Consider the following 21,278-nt stretch of genomic DNA (forward strand, 5'->3'; position numbering starts at 1 on the left):
GAGTAGCAGCAAGTTCCCAACTTAGCCAAGCCAAACTGAGGAGCCTTGAAAGCCAAGATAGAACCAAGAAGCTGGAGAACTGGGTGCCAATGAGCTGAACAGTTGAGAAGAGCTAGAGGCCCATAGAGAGCTGGAGGTCTGAGGAGTCAAAGAGGCGATGAGTATCAGGAACCGTTTCCATATTGTTTATACAATATGGCAATATTTCAAGGCTATTTTCATCTGTGAGAAATAAATAGTTAAAAATGCTTATGAATCCCTACCTGCAGTTTGAAATATAGAGCTCAGTAACAAATTGCCACTTCATTGAGGGACAGATGGTCCCAGTTTGGACCTGGGTACAAACTCCATTTTTGTGGTTTGATTTGTGCTTTATTGCTGAACTACAAACTGAAGCATGAACCTATATGAAAAGGGAAGTGGGTTCGCAAACTTATGGGTCTGTGACAGCTGCATTCTGCTCCCCACTACTATGGGGACCAGAAAGCAGGGGTTTAAGTCCCTCCAAGTCATTTAAACCAAACAGCTGAGTGGAGCTGTACCTCTGAGCTGTTTGGTTTAAATGGCTTGTAACTGAACCTAAGAAAACCCCTTTAAACCACCATTCAACAGATTTGGTGGCTTTCAGAAGGAGAAGAAAGCTGGGGTTTAAACCTTTATATCTCTTGTGACAAATGGTAGCAATTCTTATGTTCCTAGTTAACAGAGGTCATCTTATATAATTAATATAAACAGAGTATACTTTGTTTCACAGACCAGTTGTCATACTATATTTTTAGAAGAGCTTCATGTGTCTCCTAAAATAAATATTACTGTGGGAGATGTAGTTTTTCCTCCTTTATTTAATTGGAGTGAGTGGATGTAAAGACTAGATCCAGAGAGGCTGGATGTGTGTCAGGAAAAAGAATGTGAAACAAATGGTACTTGGAAGTTCAAAATAAATCTCTGGGATAAACGGATACCACAGAAGAGGATGACTTTTAACCAGTCAACTAAAATTATAAGAGCAAAATATATGTGCTCTTATTAATTTATATGGTGAAACAAACCAGCACTTAATGTGACAAATATGTCAGTATGTGGTCTTTCATGCTAGATAAACATTGTGAACATTCTATAGTTTCCTTTGGTTATTCCTTTGAAGGTGGTATTATAAATAAAATTTAAAAGTTTTAAACAATAAAACTCCCATAATTTCTAGGCTAGATATTAAATCCCATTTTCCCCAGCACATCGTAAATTTATTGTAAGTAGAATTTACTGTAAGTAGAAAATTTGCATAAGCATCCAGTTCAATATTCATTCACTTTTTGTAAATGTAGACACCTCAAAAATAAAGTCTAAAAGGGTTTTCTAACATAGTAGAATCTGGAAAAAGAGAGTGAAACAGTAGCAGATGTCATCCAATGTTGTTATTTTTTCCCTTCCCTGGAAGCAGATACACCATACTACTGAAGGGCCACAGTTCCATTTTGCAGTTCATGCAGTTATGTTTTTGTGTGATTTGATAATCAAATAATTTTTGAAATATATCTTTATTACCATTATTTTACAATACTGGCTAGTCAGCTATCAACCATACTGTGAAAGTCATAGACTGTTATTGTTGAAGGGTACCTTTAAGATTATTTATTACAACCTGTTCTCAATGCAGAGCTTTGCCCTACAGCATTCTTGACAGCCACACAGTCCTGCTTAAAGCTATCCGGGAAGGAAATCCTACCACCTACCATTACATTCTTTTCCATTATTAATCATCTATTACAATTAGAAAGTTATTTCTTATATTTCATCTAAATTTGCTTATCATCTCCACAGATTACTTCTACTTCTGTGTTTTGGAACAAGAGACAGCAAATATGCTCCATCTTCCATTTTACAAATTTTCTCATATATGAAGAAAGCATTCATCATTCCCCTTAGTCTCCTCTTTTTAAGGCTTAACATGCCCTTCACTTTCAACTTTTCGTTGGAGGGTTTTTGGTTTCCAGATTACACATTGTCTTTTCTTTTTCTTTTGTTTTTTGTCTCAGAAAATATTTTCTTACCAGTCCTCTTGCAAACATTCTTTCACTCCTTCTTCTAAGAAACCAAACCCAGCCAGCTATTCTCTTCCAGTATCCTGCTTTTCCTTCTAATACTGCGACTTTCAATAGGAAGAAGCAGGGGAAACATTCCTTGTGTCCCCAGTTTACTCAGCATTCTACTCAGAGCCTTATAGCACATGTGAAACACTGATTCCATGGAGAGTGGAAGTAGATTTAAGTGTACTGGCCCATCCCCTATCTACCTATGATAGCTGCATGGAGGAATTGTCTCTGCATACATTCTCTCCCTTGGCCTGTACTTTTTGAAAAGCAGCACCTTCAGTCATGGGAAAGGAATGTATGCATGGACAGCCCTTTCTTCCTACATAAGTACCATGCTCATAATGGCTTCCTCTAATAGAAGCAGAGAATGTTAAACTCATAATATGAGTCCACTTCTGATATGTGAAATTAAACCACAATGAGGCAATTAGAGAAGGTTTATTGACTATCACGCAGTTGGCCCCACGACCGGATAGGGAACCTAACCACGTCCAGCCTTATCCCACATCTGATGTGATCTTTCTCTGAATACTAGAAAAGAGGTGAATTCCAGCCAGTCTTCACTTTCTCAGTGACTACAATATTCTCTCCCTCAGCAATGTGATACTATAACCTTTTAAATTATAAAATTATTTCTGAATAGATGTAGAGTTGCCTCTTTCTACCACTGTTGAGATTTAGCCAGTTCTTGTGTGACTGAAATGTGGAAAACAATGCTCCTCTGTACTTTTCTGCTCTTTCCTTAGCATGAAACATAGCAGGTCAAGCAAAAGATTGCCCTGATACCCATAAACTCAGTCAGCACAACCCAAAAAGTTCTGTGTGCTGTATTTCAAATGAATATAAATTCAGATATCTATGTATGCCACATTATTACACATGGAAAATGGTCCTCTTGGGTTAATACAGTTGTGGGGTTCTTTTTTAGCAAGATAAATAATGATACCTGCCTTTCTCTGTTTTTCTTCCAGAATCTCAGGGTGGCATACATGATTCTCTATCACCCTAATGTAATATTATATTAACCTTTTGAAGTAGCTCTGTGGTTGCCTCAAAACATACTTAAGCTTCATGGTGGATTCCACTTTCTCTCCAGTCCCCAATACTCTAGCCACTACACAATATCAGAAATTCTCTCAACTCAAATAAGCCATATCATGTAATTTGGATTGAAGGATTGTTTAGAATTGTACCATGAAGCATAGATTTTCAGTGTATTGTATTATTTGACCCTTAGTTGCTGCTCACACAGACTGTAATATTGCTAGAGATTTTTAGTGGCACCAGGGTATTATAATTTAGCATTACAAATGTTTTTGAATAAAATAAATCTGTAGAGGGTGCTTTAACCAAAGGCATGGTTATTTACAACTGATGCAAAAATTGATTTGCCAGGGTCTGAAGCTGCTTGTAGCACTTGTAAATTGTTTTCTGAATTTTGGGTAATGTGGGGTGAATTTTTGTGAATTAAATAGTGAACATTGCATAAAAAGATTACAAATATTAATCTTCTGTACTTCACTTTGTACAGCAAAATGTTAAGCATACATCCATCATCACCTTGTTCAAAATTCCTCCTTGTAATATTTCTTAGGAAGTGAAAAGTCATTCTAAGGTTTTCTAGTAAAGGAAGTCTAATGTGTCCTGAAATAATAGCAATTCAATTTAGGCTTGCAATTAGAATCACAGAATCATTGAGTTGGAAGGGACCTCCAGGGTCATCTAGTCCATCTCCCTGCACAGTGCAGGAACTCACAATTACTTGTCAACTTGCGGTGGCCCCAATTTTGTGCCCACGTGATCCCTCCACCAGAAATTTCCAGAATTCAGCTTGGTCTGTACAAAATTCACCTACTATCCCACAGTGGCAATTAGCAATTCCCTGGGTATGTAAAGAAGGGCCACAAGAGACAAACACTAGCACATGGCAACAGAAAACAACTCTGCTCCATCTTCTCTGTGACAGCCCTTCAAGTGTTTGAAGATAGTTATCTTATCACCACTTAGTGGTCTTCTCTCCAGGGAGAGGAATGAGCCTCCTTCGAGTAGGGAAAAGCGGCATATAAGAACCAACTCTTCTTCTTCTTCTTCTTCTTCTTCTTCTTCTTCTTCTTCTTCTTCTTCTTCTTCTCCTCCTCCTCCTAAACAGACCAAGCTTCCACAACCTTTTCTCATACAACTTGGTCTCCAAACCCTCACCATCTTCATAGCCCTCCTCTGCACATGCTCCAGTTTCTCTATCTCTTTCTTCAGTTGTGGTGCCCAAAACTGAACACAGTATTCCAAGTGAGGTCTAGCCAGAGCAGAGTAAAGTGGTAACATCACCTCACATGATCTGGACAGTATACTTTTTTTGATACCATCCAAAATCCCATTTGCCTTTTTAGCCACCAAGTCACACTGTTGACTCATGTTCAGTGTATGGTCTACTAAGACCCCCCAGATCCTTTTCACATTTACTACTGCCAAGACAATTCTCACCCATCCTATAGAGATTGATTTTTCATACCTAAATGCAGACCTTTACATTTGGGGCTGCAGGGGATTTTTCACTATTAAAATTCATTTTACTCATTTTAACCCAGTTTTCTAGCCTGTCAAGATCATCTTGTATCCTGAGTCTGTCTTTGGGCGTGTTTGCTACCCTTCCCAATTTAGTACAATCTGCAAATTTAATAAGAACCACTTCTATTCTTTCATGCAAATCATGTGTTGAACAACACAAGGCCCAGGACAGATCCCTGAGGCACACCACTTGCCATTCCTCTCCAAGAAGATGATGAACCATTGGGGTCGATCTGTCAATCGGTTCTTGATCCACCTAACAGTTATAGGATCCATACCACATTTTACCAACTTGCCAATAAGAACATCATGCAGAACTTTATGAAAAGCCTTACTGAAATCAAGATAAACAATATCCTTAGCTTTCCCATGATCTAGAGAGGTAGTAACTTTCTCAAAAAAATCGAAAAGTTTAGTCTGACATGGCTTGTTCTTGAGAAAGCCTTGCTGACTCTTAGTAATTATAGCCATCTATAGCTGCTCAAGGACTAAAATTTTGCCAGCTACAGAGGTCAAGCTGACAGGTCGGTAGTTACCCAGATCCTCCTTTTTCCTCTTCTTCAAGATGGAGACAACATTTTCCTGCTTCCAGTCTTCTGGCACTTCCTCTGTTCTCCAAGAATTGTCAAAATAATGGACAGATGCTCAGAAATTACATCTGCAAGTTCTTTTACTACCCTTGGATGCAATTCATCTGGCCTAGAATATTTGATTTCATTTAAAGAAACTAGGTGTTTATGGAATAATTCCCATCCCTGATCACATGAAATGATTTTGCCATGATGAGCACTATTCCCCTTGCAAGAGAAGACTCAGAAGAAGTAAGAATTGAGCAATTCAGCCCTCTCTTCATCACCTGTTATAATGTCACTTCCTTGTTCCCATAATGGTCCTCCCATATTGATATTGTTTTTCTTACTTTAAATATAATTAAAGAACCTTTTGTTCTTGTTTTTAGCATTTCTTCCTAGCCTAAGCTCATACTGAGCTTTAGCTTTTCTAACACTCACCCTACGAGCATTGGTTATTCATTTATATTCCTCCTTGGTTATGACCCATTATGCATGGCAGCTGCTAGCGGGCTGTTATGCCAGGGTGGAATGACCCGCTACTCCTGGCGTATGTGGACTGCTGCAGCATAGCGCCTGCACAAGCTACGCCGGGTCTGGAAAGCCCAATGTGCTGCACAGCATGCTGCTCTCCCACCAAGGTGGGGGTGGGGGAAAGTCCCAGCCAGCTTCATGGCTCTGCAGAGTGGACAGGGGCATGTGGTGTCCCTGCACCGTACGTCTTCCAATTATACACAGCGCTGGCTCAACCTAGCCCCCGAAGGTGTCCGCAGCATCTCTGCATTCCTTTACTGCAGGCCATCTGAGGGCCTGAGTCAGGCCAGGGCTGGGTGGTGCCTGGGATGATGGCAACGTCAGGCATAATCGGGGATTAGCCCTGCAGCCCTGTTGCTGCCAGCCTAGGCATGCCGCCCCATGCATAATGGGTCCATAAGGTCCTCCTTCCATTTCCTTTTTTATTATTCTAGATTTAAAGCCCATTTTAGCCATGCATAAAATGGGCACTAGGCCCCTGTTGGGTGGGGAAGTCTTCACAGGGTGAAGGCTCCCCAGGGGCTGGGGCGGCACAGCAAGGCACGGGCAACCAGGGGCGTTTTCTCGGCAGCGGGAACAGGCTGGGTGCGCCACAGAGGCGGCCAGGCTGTCCCCGGGGCCGGGAGAAGAGGAGGGAGCATGCACAGAGCGAGGAAGGAGTTGGTGATGCACCTACCGGGCAGGAGGTCTGGGCGTTGGCGGCGACAGGCGATCGGCGGGCGGCAGCGTGGAAGGGCGTCGGCGCTGGTGGAGACGCATGCGGGAGCGGCAAGGGGCGCCTAATGGCGGCAGCCGCGCCAGGCGAGCTCCGGGAGGCAGCGGCCACGTGCGGGGAAGGGCGGTCCCGCTGGAGGAGGAGCGGTCAGCAGCGGCAAAGGGTGGTAAGCGGCGGTGGTGACGGGAAGCTCCAGTCGGCGGCGGCGAAGGGCGGTGACGGGCGTTTGTGGGAGGGTAGTTAGGGATGGGCAAAAAGGAACAGGGACGGCATGGTGTCCCAGGTCCTTTTCGGGGAAGTTGGTAGTGTGGCTGGAAAGGAGCAGGGCCTTTGACGCGGCGCCCCTGCTCCTTTCCCTGCATCGAAGCGTTGTGTATGGCGGCCAAGGAGGCAATGGGGAGGCGTGCTTTGCACGCCTCCCCATTGCCTCCTTGGTCCACGATTGACACTCGGAGGGCCGAATCAGGAGCCGCTTTGCGGCTCCTGATTCGCCCCTCCGAGTTTTTATCCCAGAGAGAACCCGCCCTAACTCCTCCCAACTTGCCCTTACTCTTTTATTAATAACTGCGGAGCGGTTTACAGATTCTTTTTAAAGCTGCTTGTGGAGCTATCCTGCTTTCTTTAAATTCCTCCCAGTTTTCCTTCTCAAGGGAATTGTCTGTGATGGTGCCTTCAGTATTTCACTTTTGAGAAACTCCCAAACTTCTTGGACTTCCATCTCCTTATGTTTTTCTGATGATGGGATTCTACCCAACATAACTTTAAGCTTGTTAAAATTTGCTCTCCTGAATTCCAGCTTTTATGTGTGACTACGTACATCTTTTCTCTTCCCCACAATCATAAACTCCAAAATCACATGGTCACTATTACCAAGCACAACCACAATTTTTACCTCATGAACCAGTTCCTCACTATTGCTAAGAATCAAGTCTAAAATAGCAGATCCCCTGGTTGCCCTTTCTACTTTCTGAGAAATGAAGCAAGAGAAGTGAAGAATTTATTGGACATTTCATTTTTAGCAGAGCTGGTCATCCAACACAGCGGCCCGCAAGCTTTCGGCCGCTGCAGACCGCTGCGGCATAGTGGGGGGAGAGGGCGGCCATGCCGGCGGCCGCGGCCCTCCCTCCCGGCCCCTCCGGGCCGCCAGCAAATCGGCCGCTAAAGCTAAAGCGGCCGATTAGTTTGCGGCTCGGCAAGCTTCTCTTCCCTCCCCTCCCCTCCCGAAATAAGAAGCTTGCCGGGCCACGAGCTAATCGGCTGCTTTGGCGGCCGATTTGCTTGCGGCCTGGCGAGCTTCTCGCTTCGGGGGGGAGGGAAGTAGCCGCAGCTCGGCACCAGGCCGCGGCCCGCGGGTTGGGGACCACTGATCCAACAGATATTTGGGTAACTGAAATCTCCCATGACCACTAAATTAATTCCAGTTAATTTACACTTTTTCTAAATGTTTTATATATTTGAATATGTAGCAATTGTTAAAGGCATATTTTTGGGGTGGGGAGGATAGTTTCTCTGGATGTTGATATCTTGCATAACGTGATGTCTTGCATAACGTGATGTCTTGCATAACATTTGGACTTTTTGCACTTTGGGGAGAAAGTATATTTTAGCAAATACACTAAAGCAATGGTATATAGTCTGTGCCTCACAAAAGCCATGTTCACAGTTACCATCAACCAAAAGAGCCACATTTACTTCCATTTCTGGCATGGGGCCTACACCTCAGAGTGCCATGCCCACTTTCCTGAAACTCGGGGCAGGTGCCAAATTGTGGAATATTGTTTAAATGAGCCATTGGTGGCATTAAAAAAACACTGATTCTGTATCACTGCTCTAAAGGCTAAAAACATTTCCATCTATACACTAAACTAAAGCAGAAAGAAACACTTTTAAGAACACAAAATTAATTTCTTTCACAGAGGAAGAAAATTCCTAAGAACATAAATGAAGAAATTTGTTACACAATTTATTTCTAGTGAATTGAGATTGAGTACTGCAATGTAACTGACAAAAAAATGTCACTGTTCTGTGTGAAAATATCAGTAAATTGTATACTAATGTCCACGGTCGAGGAGAAATAAATATTGTTTACCAAGGCAGCTGCTACGCTGCTCATTATAACATTTCAGTATCACTAGTGTTGTTTGGAGATCCATTAGCTATTATCAAAATGTCACGGATGCCATTAAGAACCTTTGAATTAGGGGGAAATGTGTAAGACCGTGCTCGTAAACATCACTTAGAATTTAGACAGAACAACTGGCCAACTAAGTATGAATCTGATGCTTAGACATAACCATAAATTCTGTACCCAGCATGCAAAATCAGTACAGGTAAATGTAGCTCAGATTCAAATTGGAACTTTGATTTCTGTGCTGAATGCAATAGTTTCCACTGCCAAGGAGTGCTTTTAAATGTAAAAAGTGACTTGTCTCTACACAATAGTAAGAACTTCTATAACAAATACTTATTTGCAGGGGGTTGGACTAAATGGCCTGTAAAACCCCTTCCAACTTTATGATTCTATTATTATATTATTCTAGCAAAACTGTAGCTAGGAAACTAAGGCCTAATGTTTATATGTAAGTCCCTTGTCGAGATTCCCCTCCCCCTTTTGTTCCCAGAGGAACACATGCATAGATTGCTTAAAAAGAAAATTAAACAAATTTATGAAGATTATGTCTATTAATGGCTACTAGCCATGATGCAATTCACCACCATGATGTTAAATTAAACACAGTTTAATAGTTTACCTACACACCTGAGAAAAATCTCATTAATCCATTGTTGGTTTATGTAGCAATCTATAAATTTTCAAAAACCCTCTTACTGGTGAGATGCAACGGTGCTGTCAGTCTGACAGTCTTCCAAACAAAATGAATAACAGTTTCAGAACAGAACTATGGGGACTAGCTGAAAGGTTGCAAATTTGTAAAAACAGAAGAAATAAAGGTAAGAGTATAATGGGAGGTCAGCCTTGAGAGTAAGTGCCACTTATTCTCTGCTGATCTTAGTGTTTTCAGAACCCAATTGGAGCCAGTGTAAATCAGGCCCCTTCTGTGGAGGGAGGGGGTAGGGATAGAGAATTAAATTATCTCTATCCTCAGCTAGATAAGTGGTGCATTTCGAAATGCTCTTTCTTTTTCAAAAGTTTCCTTTTAGCTCACTTACATATCTATTTGGCATTTGCAGCTGATTCCTCATTTGAAGTTCTTTGTCCTTTTACTCTTTGCAAATTACTTACATTCTTCTATAATTTTAGTTTTATGATGATCTTTTGAAGTCAAGCTGCTGACTTCAGAAGCAACAGCATTACCAGAAGCAATAGCATTATCCAAAACTGAAGCAACACATAAGTATTTCATAGAGGAGTCCTTTTTTTAATAGGAGGGGTTACTGTTAGCATCATTGTACTAAGAGGCTGCAATGGATAGGAAATAAAATGGAATATTCATCTTTGTCTTCCATCAGTGTTGCTTATGCTGACTCAGCTTGGTTATCCTGTCTTACTGCAGCTCCTCCACTGAGGCCCATGTTGCTTTTTGTGCAACAACTTTAGGAAATTCTAGCATCAGTATTCAATACCTGGGACTGTCATAGGGTAGGCTGAACTACTTTAGGGACACATGGACTACTCATTTCCTCCTTGGAATCCAAGCCAATGTTTTGTTACTGATTTTTATCATATATATGGAGTGCCAGTGATTGGGATAATGAGACTTCCATCTTCTTGCTATATTGTATAATGTGCAGTTGACCAAACACCCTAATCTGTGGCTTAGAGGTGATGACTGCTTATTTGCGGATCTGACTAGAGATTTAAATACGGATCTTCTTTTGTTCTGATGCAGCACTGGGCCTAGAATCACAACGAATAAGCCAGCATTTATTTAAATAGTGATTTGTACAATAGTTAGGAAGATGGAGGAGTGGTCGGACCGGAGGACTGGCAGAGTCCCCAGCCGGCCAGGCGAGGCCGGGCGGCCTGGCCCTGGATGGACACTTCGCGGCTCCTGATTGGTCCCTCCGAGTTTTTATCCCGGACAGGGCCCGCCCTAACTCCTCCCAGACAGCCCTTACTGTTTTATTTAGTCTGCGGCGGACGTTTAAAGATAATGATTTGTTCCTTTCATCTGGGAGGATATAGAGCACTACTATCCGAGAGCACTACTATCCCCCGAAGTTTCTTAGTTAATGTCAACACTATTTTTATTTACTGCCATGTTGGGAATTTAGTTTGTAATCTGTGGGATGGGTTTTATATGTATTATATGTAACCCACGATATGTATTTATATGTAACCCACGACAAGCCAGCATTGTTGAGAGTAGTGGGATATAAATCCCAACATAAATGTAAAAGAAATAGTGCTGACATTAGCTAAGAAACTTCAGGGGACAGTAGTACTCAACAGACTGATTTAAGATCCAGACATTACACCATACCACAACTTGAACATACTGTGATAATAAAAGCCAGGTTAACCCTAGTTTGAATTCTTCCTCAGCCATCTTCATTCAGATATCTCAACTAATCCAGATTGATTAAACCGTAGTTTATCATAATACATAAACTCAGTTTTTCTAGGCATACTTTGTATTGAAACCATTCATCTATCTGTGGTTCTTGCATAAAAACCATGGAAATAACTGGAGATGATTGAGTAAGAGACAAAATCAGTGAAAAGGTAATGCATAAATTCCCCTTTTCCCAAGAAATGCAAAATGATGTGTAGATATAGGTGTTAATCTGGCCTTTTATACTTCTGAAAGGAAGGCTGTACTATATATGAAATGCTTCATCTGAGATTAGATTTTTTGGGGGAAAATAAATGAGTTTGTTGAAGCCATAAAAATACGTCTGGAGGAAAAAATGCTGAATAATTTACAGAGGTCTGTCAGACTTACTGAAAAGAAAATAATAATATTTATGCAGTAATTTTTCATCCTTAGTAAACAAAATACATTAAGATGACATAATAAAGAAGAAAATATGGGTGATTCTGCAAGAAGGGAGTTTATATTGCCAATGCAATTGTTGTTGAATTCACACTTGCAACAGAGATTCCATACAACATAGGTTAATCCAGTTTTTGACTGCTGTTTTCTGTGGTATGCCTTTTACACCAGTTGCAGGTAACATGATCTCCCCTACTTACCCCTTTTACTCATGCCACTGTCATGATTATGTGCTCATTATATTTGCTAGCTCTGGGTTGGGAAATACCTGGAGACTTTGGGGTGGAGTTGGGAGTGGACAGGATTTGGGGCAAGGAAGGACCTGATTGGAGGATAATGATGTGGAATCCACCCTCCAAAGCAACCATTTTCCCCCAGGTAAACTGATCTCTTTAGTCTGGAGATGAGCTGTAAAACCATGGGATCTCCAGGTTCCACCTGGGAACTGGCATTCCTTGTGCCCATCTTTTATATTTTTTTATGTTCCACTGGGGTCATGTACATTAAAAAAAAAACTAATTGGATTCCTAATGTTTGTGGAAAGAGAGAGAATACTTCAGGACATGTCAAATGCTAATGGGAATTTGTTTATTCCCATTAGCATTTGACATGTCCTGAAGTATTCTCTCTCTTTGGAGGGCTTGCTTTCAAAACTACTTCTCTTTCATATGGCTTCTGTTTTGGAACCTAGAAACGCTAAGTGGCCTATGTTGTTTTCTTCTCCTCTGATTTATGTTCACAATAACCCTGTCAGGTATAGTAGGCTGAGAATATGTGACTAAGCCAAGGTTACCTAGCAAGCTTCCATAACAGAGTGGGGATTCAAACCTAGGTTTTCCAGATCCTTGTCTGACACATTTTGTACCACACTGGCTAACAGAGAAAAAAATACATACCACTTACATTATTGTAATATATATACAAACTAGCATCCAAATGTTCAAAATGTGGATGCTGCCACCATTATAGGGATGAACTTGGTCCCGATCCTGATTGGGCCCACAGCCCTATGGGGACAGGCAATCTTCCCGCCCCCCCACAATGCCTTTTCAAGTGCTGAAACCTATAGAAACTTTAATATCTAGTTGGGCCCACAGTAAGTGACCCAACAATGCTGCCCTGACTCAAAAAAAATCACAGTCAGTTTTATTGTCATAGAATCATAGAATCATAGAATCATAGAGTTGGAAGGGGCCATACAGGCCATCTATTCCAACCCCCTGCTCAACGCAGGATTAGCCCTAAGCATCCTAAAGCATCCAAGAAAAGTGTGTATCCAACCTTTGCTTGAAGACTTCCAGTGAGGGGGAGCTCACCACCTCCTTAGGCAGCCTATTCCACTGCTGAAGTACTCTGACTGTGAAAAACTTTTTCCTGATATCTAGCCTATATCGTTGTACTTGAAGTTTAAACCCATTACTGTGTGTCCTCTCCTCTGCAGCCAGCAGAAACAGCATCCTGCCCTCCTCCAAGTGACAACCTTTCAAATACTTAAAGAGGGCTATCATGTCCCCTCTCAACCTCCTTTTCTCCAGGCTGAACATTCCCAAGTCCCTCAACCTATCTTCATAGGGCTTGGTCCCTTGGCCCCAGATCATCTTCATCGCTCTCCTCTGTACCCTTTCAATTATATCGATGTCCTTCTTGAAGTGAGGCCTCCAGAACTGCACACAGTACTCCAGGTGTGGTCTGACCAGTGCCGTATACAATGGGACTATGACATCTTGTGATTTTGATGTGATGCCTCTGTTGATACAGCCCAAAATGGCATTTGCCTTTTTTACCACTGCATCACACTGCCTGCTCATGTTTAGTTTACAATCCACAAGTACCCCAAGGTCTCGTTCACACACAGTGCTACCTAGAAGCGTATCCCCCATCCAGTAGGCATGCTTTTCATTTTTCTGACCCAGATGCAGAACTTTACACTTATCTTTATTAAATTGCATCTTGTTCTCATTTGGCCATTTTTCCATTGTGTTCAGATCTCGTTGAACTCTGTCTCTATCTTCCGGAGTATTTGCCAGTCCTCCCAATTTGGTGTCATCTGCAAACTTGATGAGTAGTCCCTCCACCCCCTCATCTAGATCATTAATAAATATGTTAAAAAGTACCGGGCCGAGCACCGAACCCTGAGGTACCCCGCTACTCACCTCTCTCCAGTCTGATGAAACACCATTGACAACAACTCTTTGAGTGCGGTTCTCTAACCAATTCCCTATCCACCTAATGATCTGAAAATCCAGATTGCAGTCCTTCAACTTATCCATCAGAACATCATGGGGAACCTTGTCAAAAGCTTTACTAAAATCCAAGTAAATGACATCAACCAAATTTCCCCGATCCAGCGAACCTGTTACTTGGTCAAACCTGTTACTTGGTTACTTGGTTACTTGGTCCCTTCAGGAGACGTGAAAAAAATAATCCCAATAATGTCAGGCCTGGAAATACAGTTTTTTTAAGAGTGGAAATTTATCATTAAGTCCAACCCAAGGAAACTTGAAGATGGCTAGATAGTGTTTCTCCTCTTGTTGTTTGTGTTTTAAAATCCAGAGTTACAAACAATTCTGGAGAATTCAAAAGCTTGCAAGATGTGTTATTTTACATATATATGTACTATCAAGTCACAGCCAACTTATGGTGACCCCAGCAAGGAGCTTTCATGGCAAGTGAGAAGAAGAGTTGGTCTGCTATTGCCTTTCTCTGCAGAGTTTCCCATCCAAATACTGACTTTGCTTAGCTTCTGAGATCTATTGAGCTTGGGCTATGCCATACTGCCATCCCTATAGGTTATTTTGGTAGGTCCGAATACAAGATACTAATTAGTTGGAGATGGTTCTTTTAAATCTTAAGTAGAGTGGCATCTTACAGAAGGAATGAGGGTGAACTATACACCCTTTTCTATTTTTAAACTATAAAAGCTTAAGACATTCTTCCTATTGTCCCTCTCTAAATTTCTCCATGGATTTTTGTTTTCTTTTTTTACAATATGTTGCCAATAATATATTAGCAATCTGTTGTCCTTCCATCCAGATTTAGTTCAAACTGGTATGCATATGCCACAAATTGTATCTTATTTTTCTTCTGGACCAATGTACATGCAGATTGATTAAATCTTTTCACAAAAAAAGAATATTGATGTGATTGCAGGAAAACCATCAAGATTAAAATTTTGTGCTCTGTTTTAATTGTTGTGGAAACAGTTGCACGCTCAATGTCAGAATTAATATTAAACATTCTCCAAGTTAAACCGCAATATAAATGACAGAAAAGTGGATTAGAGGCAAAATAACAAGATCAAAATGAAGAAAGCTCCCTCGTTCTTAACCTCCATATGTTCTGCATTTTTTGTCTCAGCAGCAGAGAGAAGCTGCAGTGCATCATGTATTCCCCATATTATGTCCCATTGTTTCTTCAGGGAACTCTGAATGGCGTACTTGGGGGAGGGGGTCATTCCATTTTTTTTTTCATAACAATCCTGTGAACAGGGCTTGGCTGAAAAAGAATGACTGGCCCAAGGTTATCCAGTGCACTTCATGCTATATTGGAGAATTTAATCTAGGACCAGGAAAAGCTGTTTTACTGTTCAAGCAGTAGTGAGTGGAACTGAGGCTTACAAGGACAGCTGTCATGGACTAACCAGCTCCACTACAGCCATGTGATGCAGAGGACTCATCTGAAGGAATCATCAGACCTGACCCAGAGCCACAACCAGTAACACGGACACTGCAGGAGGAGACAGTCTCTGAGTTGTCAGACATAGATCTGCAACCAAGTACCAGTACAATGGACCCTTAGTCCTTTGTTAGCAACATGAGTCCTTTGCTGCCCAGTTCACCTCCCCTGGCCCCAGAGCCTCAGAAACAGCATTAGAGGAAGATAAGGAGAGTCCTGCAAGTCAGAAGGCACAGTGTCAGGTTGGCAGCATAGCACAGACTCCACATCACTTATGAGGAGTGTTTGCAGTAGCAGACCTGAAATATCTGGCAGGTGCTTAGAATGATGTTTAAAAGCAGCCCAAAAGGGAGAGGCCGAAAGTAATGTGTTTGTTAGTTTTTGACCTGGCAACTTATATTCTAGTGATTCCTTGTCTCCAACCCTGGCCTTTTCTCTAGAACTCTGCTTTGAATTTCTCTTTGGACTGGAAGCTGTGAGTGTGGTCTAATTGGTATCTGGACTTTGGAATGGCATTTTGACAACCTCTGTCTACCTGCTGTGTGACTGCAATCTTAGAATCATAGAATCATAGAGTTGGAAGGGGCCATACAGGCCATTAGTCCAACCCCCTGCTCAACGCAGGATCAGCCCTAAGCATCCTAAAGCATCCAAGAAAAGTGTGTATCCAACCTTTGCTTGTAGACTGCCAGCGAGGGGGAGCTCACCACCTCCTTAGGCAGCCTATTTCACTGCTGAACTACTCTGACAGTGAACATTTTTTTCCTGATATCTAGCCTATATCGTTGTACTTGTAGTGTAAACCCATTACTGCGTATCCTCTCCTCTGCAGCCAACAGAAACAGCATCCTGCCCTCCTCCAAGTGACAACCTTTCAAATACTTAACCTTTCAATCAGGACAACAGCATTCACATGTCTCAATTCCATGCTGACATTACTCCTTTCCACCTCATTCATACTTGTCATGTTAGTGCAGAAGCACTGACGTAAAAACAAAATTACCATCACCACTCCAGCCCAGAAACCCCCACCCATAAATAGTTGAGCCACTACTCACAGTTGAGACTTGTCTAAGATTTTTGAAAAAGGGCTTTTTAAAGAGTTAAGGTAGAGGACACTGGAGCTGAGCACTACCATGTTGAAAGTGGTGCTAAGCTCTACTTCCATCCAGAAAGGCTAGGCATAGCTTTCACATGGAGGCTTTACACCATCACAGTATTGTTGCATAGTTGCCCTTCAGGAGCATAGTATTGTATAGAAGCCCCCAAGTAGTGGCATGCTGTTTGCCATTCAGGGTAAAAAATCCCCATGTGGAAACAGCACATGCCTCACCAATCCAAGTCTAAGCACTGTATTCCTATTCCTTCCTTCCAGGGTATCTTTAAAGCAAGCATCTTTTATTAGGTTGTTTCATTTATGTGTATGTAATTCATAACAGAAGTCCTTGAATACCAGACATGACTAAATATTATTGCAATATATTGGAAGGGTTTTTTTCTCAGTTTATATGGGTATGGGGTCACCTGGAACAGTGGTCTTTCTTTTCTTTTTTTTAATCAGATTTTTATTTTTCAAAAAATAAAGGAAAGAAATAAGATTGCTACACATGGTACATTATGTTGCTTGTACACTCTATAATAACAGTATATTAAAAATAAAATAACCTCTTTCCTGTTCAGCTTTTGTTATCTTTTTAAATAGTTCAGATAGGGGCCCCATTGTTCTTGAAAGATTTCTTCAGTTTTACCATTGACCATCAACGTCAGTTTTGCCATTTTGGCCAAGTCTGCCAACTTGGTCAACCAACCTTCTATCAATGGGAATTCTTGTGCTTTCCATTTTCTAGCCATGACTAATCTGGCTGCCATCGTCGCATAAAAAAATAGTCCTCAGGTACGTGTCGGGAGGCACTGTGGTTGTAAACTTAATAACATATACTCTGGCTTCACTGGAAAATTAAGACCCCACATTTTCTGCATGATAGTATGGACTTTAGCCCAATATTTATATCCACCACATACGATAAAAAGAACCCACTTTGTCTAAACATTTCCAGCATTTATTATTACAATTTTTTTCAATTTTGTCAATCACTTTTGGTGTTACCTATAAAACATTTTGTACCAGTTTTCTCTAAGAATCTGGCTGTTAGTTAACTTAGGGATTCTGGACCACATATATTCCCATTGTTCAAGTGTCACATTCACCTCTATATTTTGCATCTATTTAATCATGCATGGTTTAACTTGCTCCTTCTCTGTCTCATGTTTTAGTAACACTATTTGTCCTTGTAGGTGGGGTTTCTCTTGAATTAATAATTTCTCAAATTCTGGTATAGAAGCCCAGTGGTCTTTCTTAATACTAGATGCATTCTACCATACAGAGTCAAGTGACCAAGACTTTCCAAAATAAAGTTTTTGACCCCTTTTGGAGTGACATTGAATCAGTTATAAAGCATCTGATTCACATGTAGAAGTTTCCATTTTCAGTCTCTGATTTTTCAAGGATTTTTTTAAAGGACATCTAAAATTGGTGATATGGAAAATCTCTATCTGAGGCTCTGGAGAGCTGCTGCCAGTCAGAGTATATAATACCAAAGTTCAGACAATATAAGGCAGCTTGATGGTTTTGTTCTTCAGAGGTGCTGCCAATCCAATTGCCCTATGACTGATTACTTAAAGTTGGTGATGAAGAGTGGGATATGTTTATCTGAGGAAATACAGAAAATAAGTGTACGTCTGGTGGGGAAGAAATAAGATGCAGGAAGGGCTGAACATAAAATGTTCCAAGTTTGGCAGCCTGTCTAGTGCATATAGAAGATAAACATAAAATAAAATTTGCAAACAGTGGTTTAAGATTGTGCCAATAAGCAGGTTGATATAATATTTATTAACCACAAAACATATTTGTTCCCCTTACTTCTTAATATTCATATCATTTGATCATATTGGTTGTCTTGTCAGTGCTGTTTGCTTCTGTCACACAACTAATAAATCAATATTCATGAGTTAAAACACAATTCCTGTACAATTGGATCTCTTTCTACAGCCTGTATTTTTGATCAGTCAATATTTGTCCAAGTCTGCAAATATTTGGTCTCCTCAAGAAGACAAACTGTAGTCTTTATTGAGTAAGAAGTGTTTCTTAAAAATGGAAGACCTTATTGGCAATTCCAGACTTAAATGGATTTGTCAGGGCGAACCACCAGGTATACTGCCATGCACTGCACAGGGCAGGACTGAGAGGAAGGAGATGGTGGCAAAACAGTGTACACCTCCATGCCCCTTGTCAGTTTTATCATTTTTGAGGGGTGGGGAAAAACCATTCTCAGATGGCACATCTCTTCCATTCTCATTGACATGGAAAAGAAAATCTGGGATGTAGCATTGTAAATTGTAGAGTTCATGAAATTGTAACCTGCAATCACCTGGTTATGTTTTTATTTTTCCATTAAAAGTTCTAAATACATTTGAAAGTTCAATGAGTCACTAAATTCCATATTGATATGGGTGTTAAGAAAACTGTTGTTTAGATGCCTCAGGTAATTGCTATGAGGCTTGCAGTTAAATTGCACAAAACACATGGTCACCAAAGAACTAGGTTCCAAAATTCAAGTAGATTTGGGCTTTCACCAAACAAGAAAATTTTGGAAACCACTGCTTTATACAACTGTTGCTATATGCAAGAGCCTGGTTTCAACAGCCACATTTCATAGAGTAATCCCAGAAACAATTTTAAGAAACACAGAAACTTAATTCTTAACAGGCCTGATCAATGTGGTAAGTGGCTGCTGCATGTCATGATAGGTACATGGATGCTCCCGAATAATGGCTGTAAAGTTTGAAACAGTCAGAATGAGTGATGAGTACGTATATCTATACTTTGTGAATTCTTTATAGGTAACAAAGGTGAAAGGGACAGACAGCCTTGAAAATTGAGAGCGTGAGACTGGGGACTGAGATGGGGTATGAAAGACAGACTGGTGAAAGAGAGTAGAAGGAAAGAACATCAACAGTAAAGAACTTGAGGAGACAATGGAGCAGCATAACCTGGTAAACAAGGAATATTTATTATTTATTTAGCAGAATTAGGCCTTGCCTTTCTGACTTCCTAAGAGCCTCTTGTGGTGCAGAGTGGTAAGGCAGCAGACATGCAGTCTGAAAGATCTGCCCATGAGGCTGGGAGTTTGATCCCAGCAGCCGGCTCAAGGTTGACTCAGCCTTCCATCCTTCCGAGGTCAGTAAAATGAGTACCCAGCTTGCTGCCAGGGGGTAAACGGTAATGACTGGGGAAGGCACTGGCAAACCACCCCGTATTGAGTCTGCCATGAAAACGCTGGAGGGCGTCACCCCAAGGGTCAGACATGACCTGGTGCTTACACAGGGGATACCTTTACCTTTACCTTTTCTGACTTCCTAAGGGGCACCAAGGAGGATGTCATTGCCACTTTCAAACAACTTCCTTTTCCCTGACATGGTTTATTATGCCCGCCTTTTATTCCAGTGTTTAATTTGCTTCTGAATTCAGTTTCACTGTTACAATAAAGTGTGATGAAGCATGCACAATTGTTTATTGAAACGTAATAACGAAGGAGTTTGGAGGATAGATTTTGCAGGGAAAATGTGATAGCTCTAGGGACATGGTCTAAACAGTAATCTCTGCTTAGTAGACTTTGCAAGCCTGAAAAAGTATGTCATAAAAAAACTGTGATCTGTCTGAAGTAACATCAGTGTGGGTTCCTAGCCAAAGAAATTAGTTACAAACTGTGATTCTAAAACATGTCTCAAGGCTATTGTGCCCTGCTTGTGTCTGTACAGACCAGCAAAATATATTAAGTACTGATCTATGAACAGTATGTTTGGGCTGTGTTTATATTTCTTGGTTAAAACTCAGCAGGAAAATATCATCCAGTAAGTATACAGTTTTAAATTCATAGCACCCTATCATCTCTACTAATTGCCCAGTTGGGGAATAGTCAGCTCCCCCTCACTGGAAGTCTTCAAGCAGCAGCTAAACAAACTCTTGTCAGGGATGTAGGTGGTTGGACTAGATAGCCTGTATGGCCCTTTGCAACTCTATAATCCTAAGATGCAGATCAGAAATGGGAAATAATAGACACTAGATGATTTATATATTAATACACTGGATTTTTAGAGGTGGGCATTTATCTTCCCAGTGTTCTAATATAAGCCCTTTAGCAACAATGGCACAGAGGGTCAATTTCCATTGTCCCTAGTCTCCAGGAGACAGGCAAATAGTTTAAAAGGACTCAAAGATCAATGAATATTTGGATATAGAAGAAGAAGAAGAAGAAGAAGAAGAAGAAGAAGAAGAAGAAGAAGAAGAAGAGTTGGTTCTTATATGCTGCTTTTCCCTACACAAAGGAGGCTCAAAGTGGCTTACAGTTGCCTTCCCATTCCTCTATATAAGTAATTACTTTCTCCCCAAAAAGAACAAATATATTGACAGGCCCAAAAAACATGTTTGAGAGATGTGTCCTGTAAATTACAACTCAAACAATTAGATGTCTTACTCATATCTTTTCCACATGGGGGAAAAAGGCCAGCCTGGCACTCCAATGGCAGCGGAGCTAATCCCCACTTCCACATTATGTCGGCATTGCCCCAGCTTGGCTTGGGCCTGGTCTGAATTAGGCCCTCCATTGCCCCACAGCAAGGGAATACGGACCACATCCCTCTTTTTGCTGCGAGCATCAATGGGACCTATTTCTGGCCAGGTCTGTGTAAGGGGAAGAGTTGGAACTTCCAGACCCACCTCCTCCTCCTCCAGCTTCCCAGAAGGGACAAAAAATGCCCCATTTGACTCTGCAGCACTTTGACCATTTACGCACTGGGAACTTCACTGCCCCAACTCAGATGAGCAACCTGCCACAACTAAAACTCCAGCCTGCAGCCCAGCATGAAACCTCCAGTACGTAAATGGTCTTTGTGATGGCACCGAGCCAATTGCGGCATTTAAATTATTTTTAAAATTTTGCGCTGTAATGCAATCCTTCATTAAAATAACCCCCCCCACACACACACACACACACTGCTGCCATGAAGCATGGCGGAACCGCTCTGCCCTAGCTGCCACATGTGGAAGCAGTAATCCAGGGTAGAAAAGATCCAACAGGGAAAATCTTCCCCTGACTAGACCCAGGAAGTGGTGGGG

At 41.4% G+C, this 21,278-nt stretch overlaps 1 protein-coding gene across 3 annotated transcripts in view; it reads left to right on the top strand.

Annotated features, from left to right (window-relative positions):
• The window catches only part of PRR16 (proline rich 16), a 124,911-nt gene that overhangs the window by 28,833 nt on the left and 74,800 nt on the right, over positions 1-21,278 (top strand). Inside the window, exon 2 of one of the 3 annotated variants that reach the window (XM_077344377.1) lies at positions 19,004-19,156. The exons of the other annotated variants lie outside the window; for them this stretch is intronic. Within the exon in view, the coding sequence (XP_077200492.1) occupies positions 19,139-19,156 (18 nt within the window). The 5' untranslated portion in view covers positions 19,004-19,138. The remainder of the gene's footprint in view (positions 1-19,003; positions 19,157-21,278) is intronic. 3 annotated transcript variants of the gene reach the window in all.

The sequence above is a fragment of the Paroedura picta genome, chromosome 7 (genome assembly GCF_049243985.1).
Source record: "Paroedura picta isolate Pp20150507F chromosome 7, Ppicta_v3.0, whole genome shotgun sequence".
In the NCBI taxonomy this organism is placed as follows: domain Eukaryota; kingdom Metazoa; phylum Chordata; class Lepidosauria; order Squamata; family Gekkonidae; genus Paroedura; species Paroedura picta.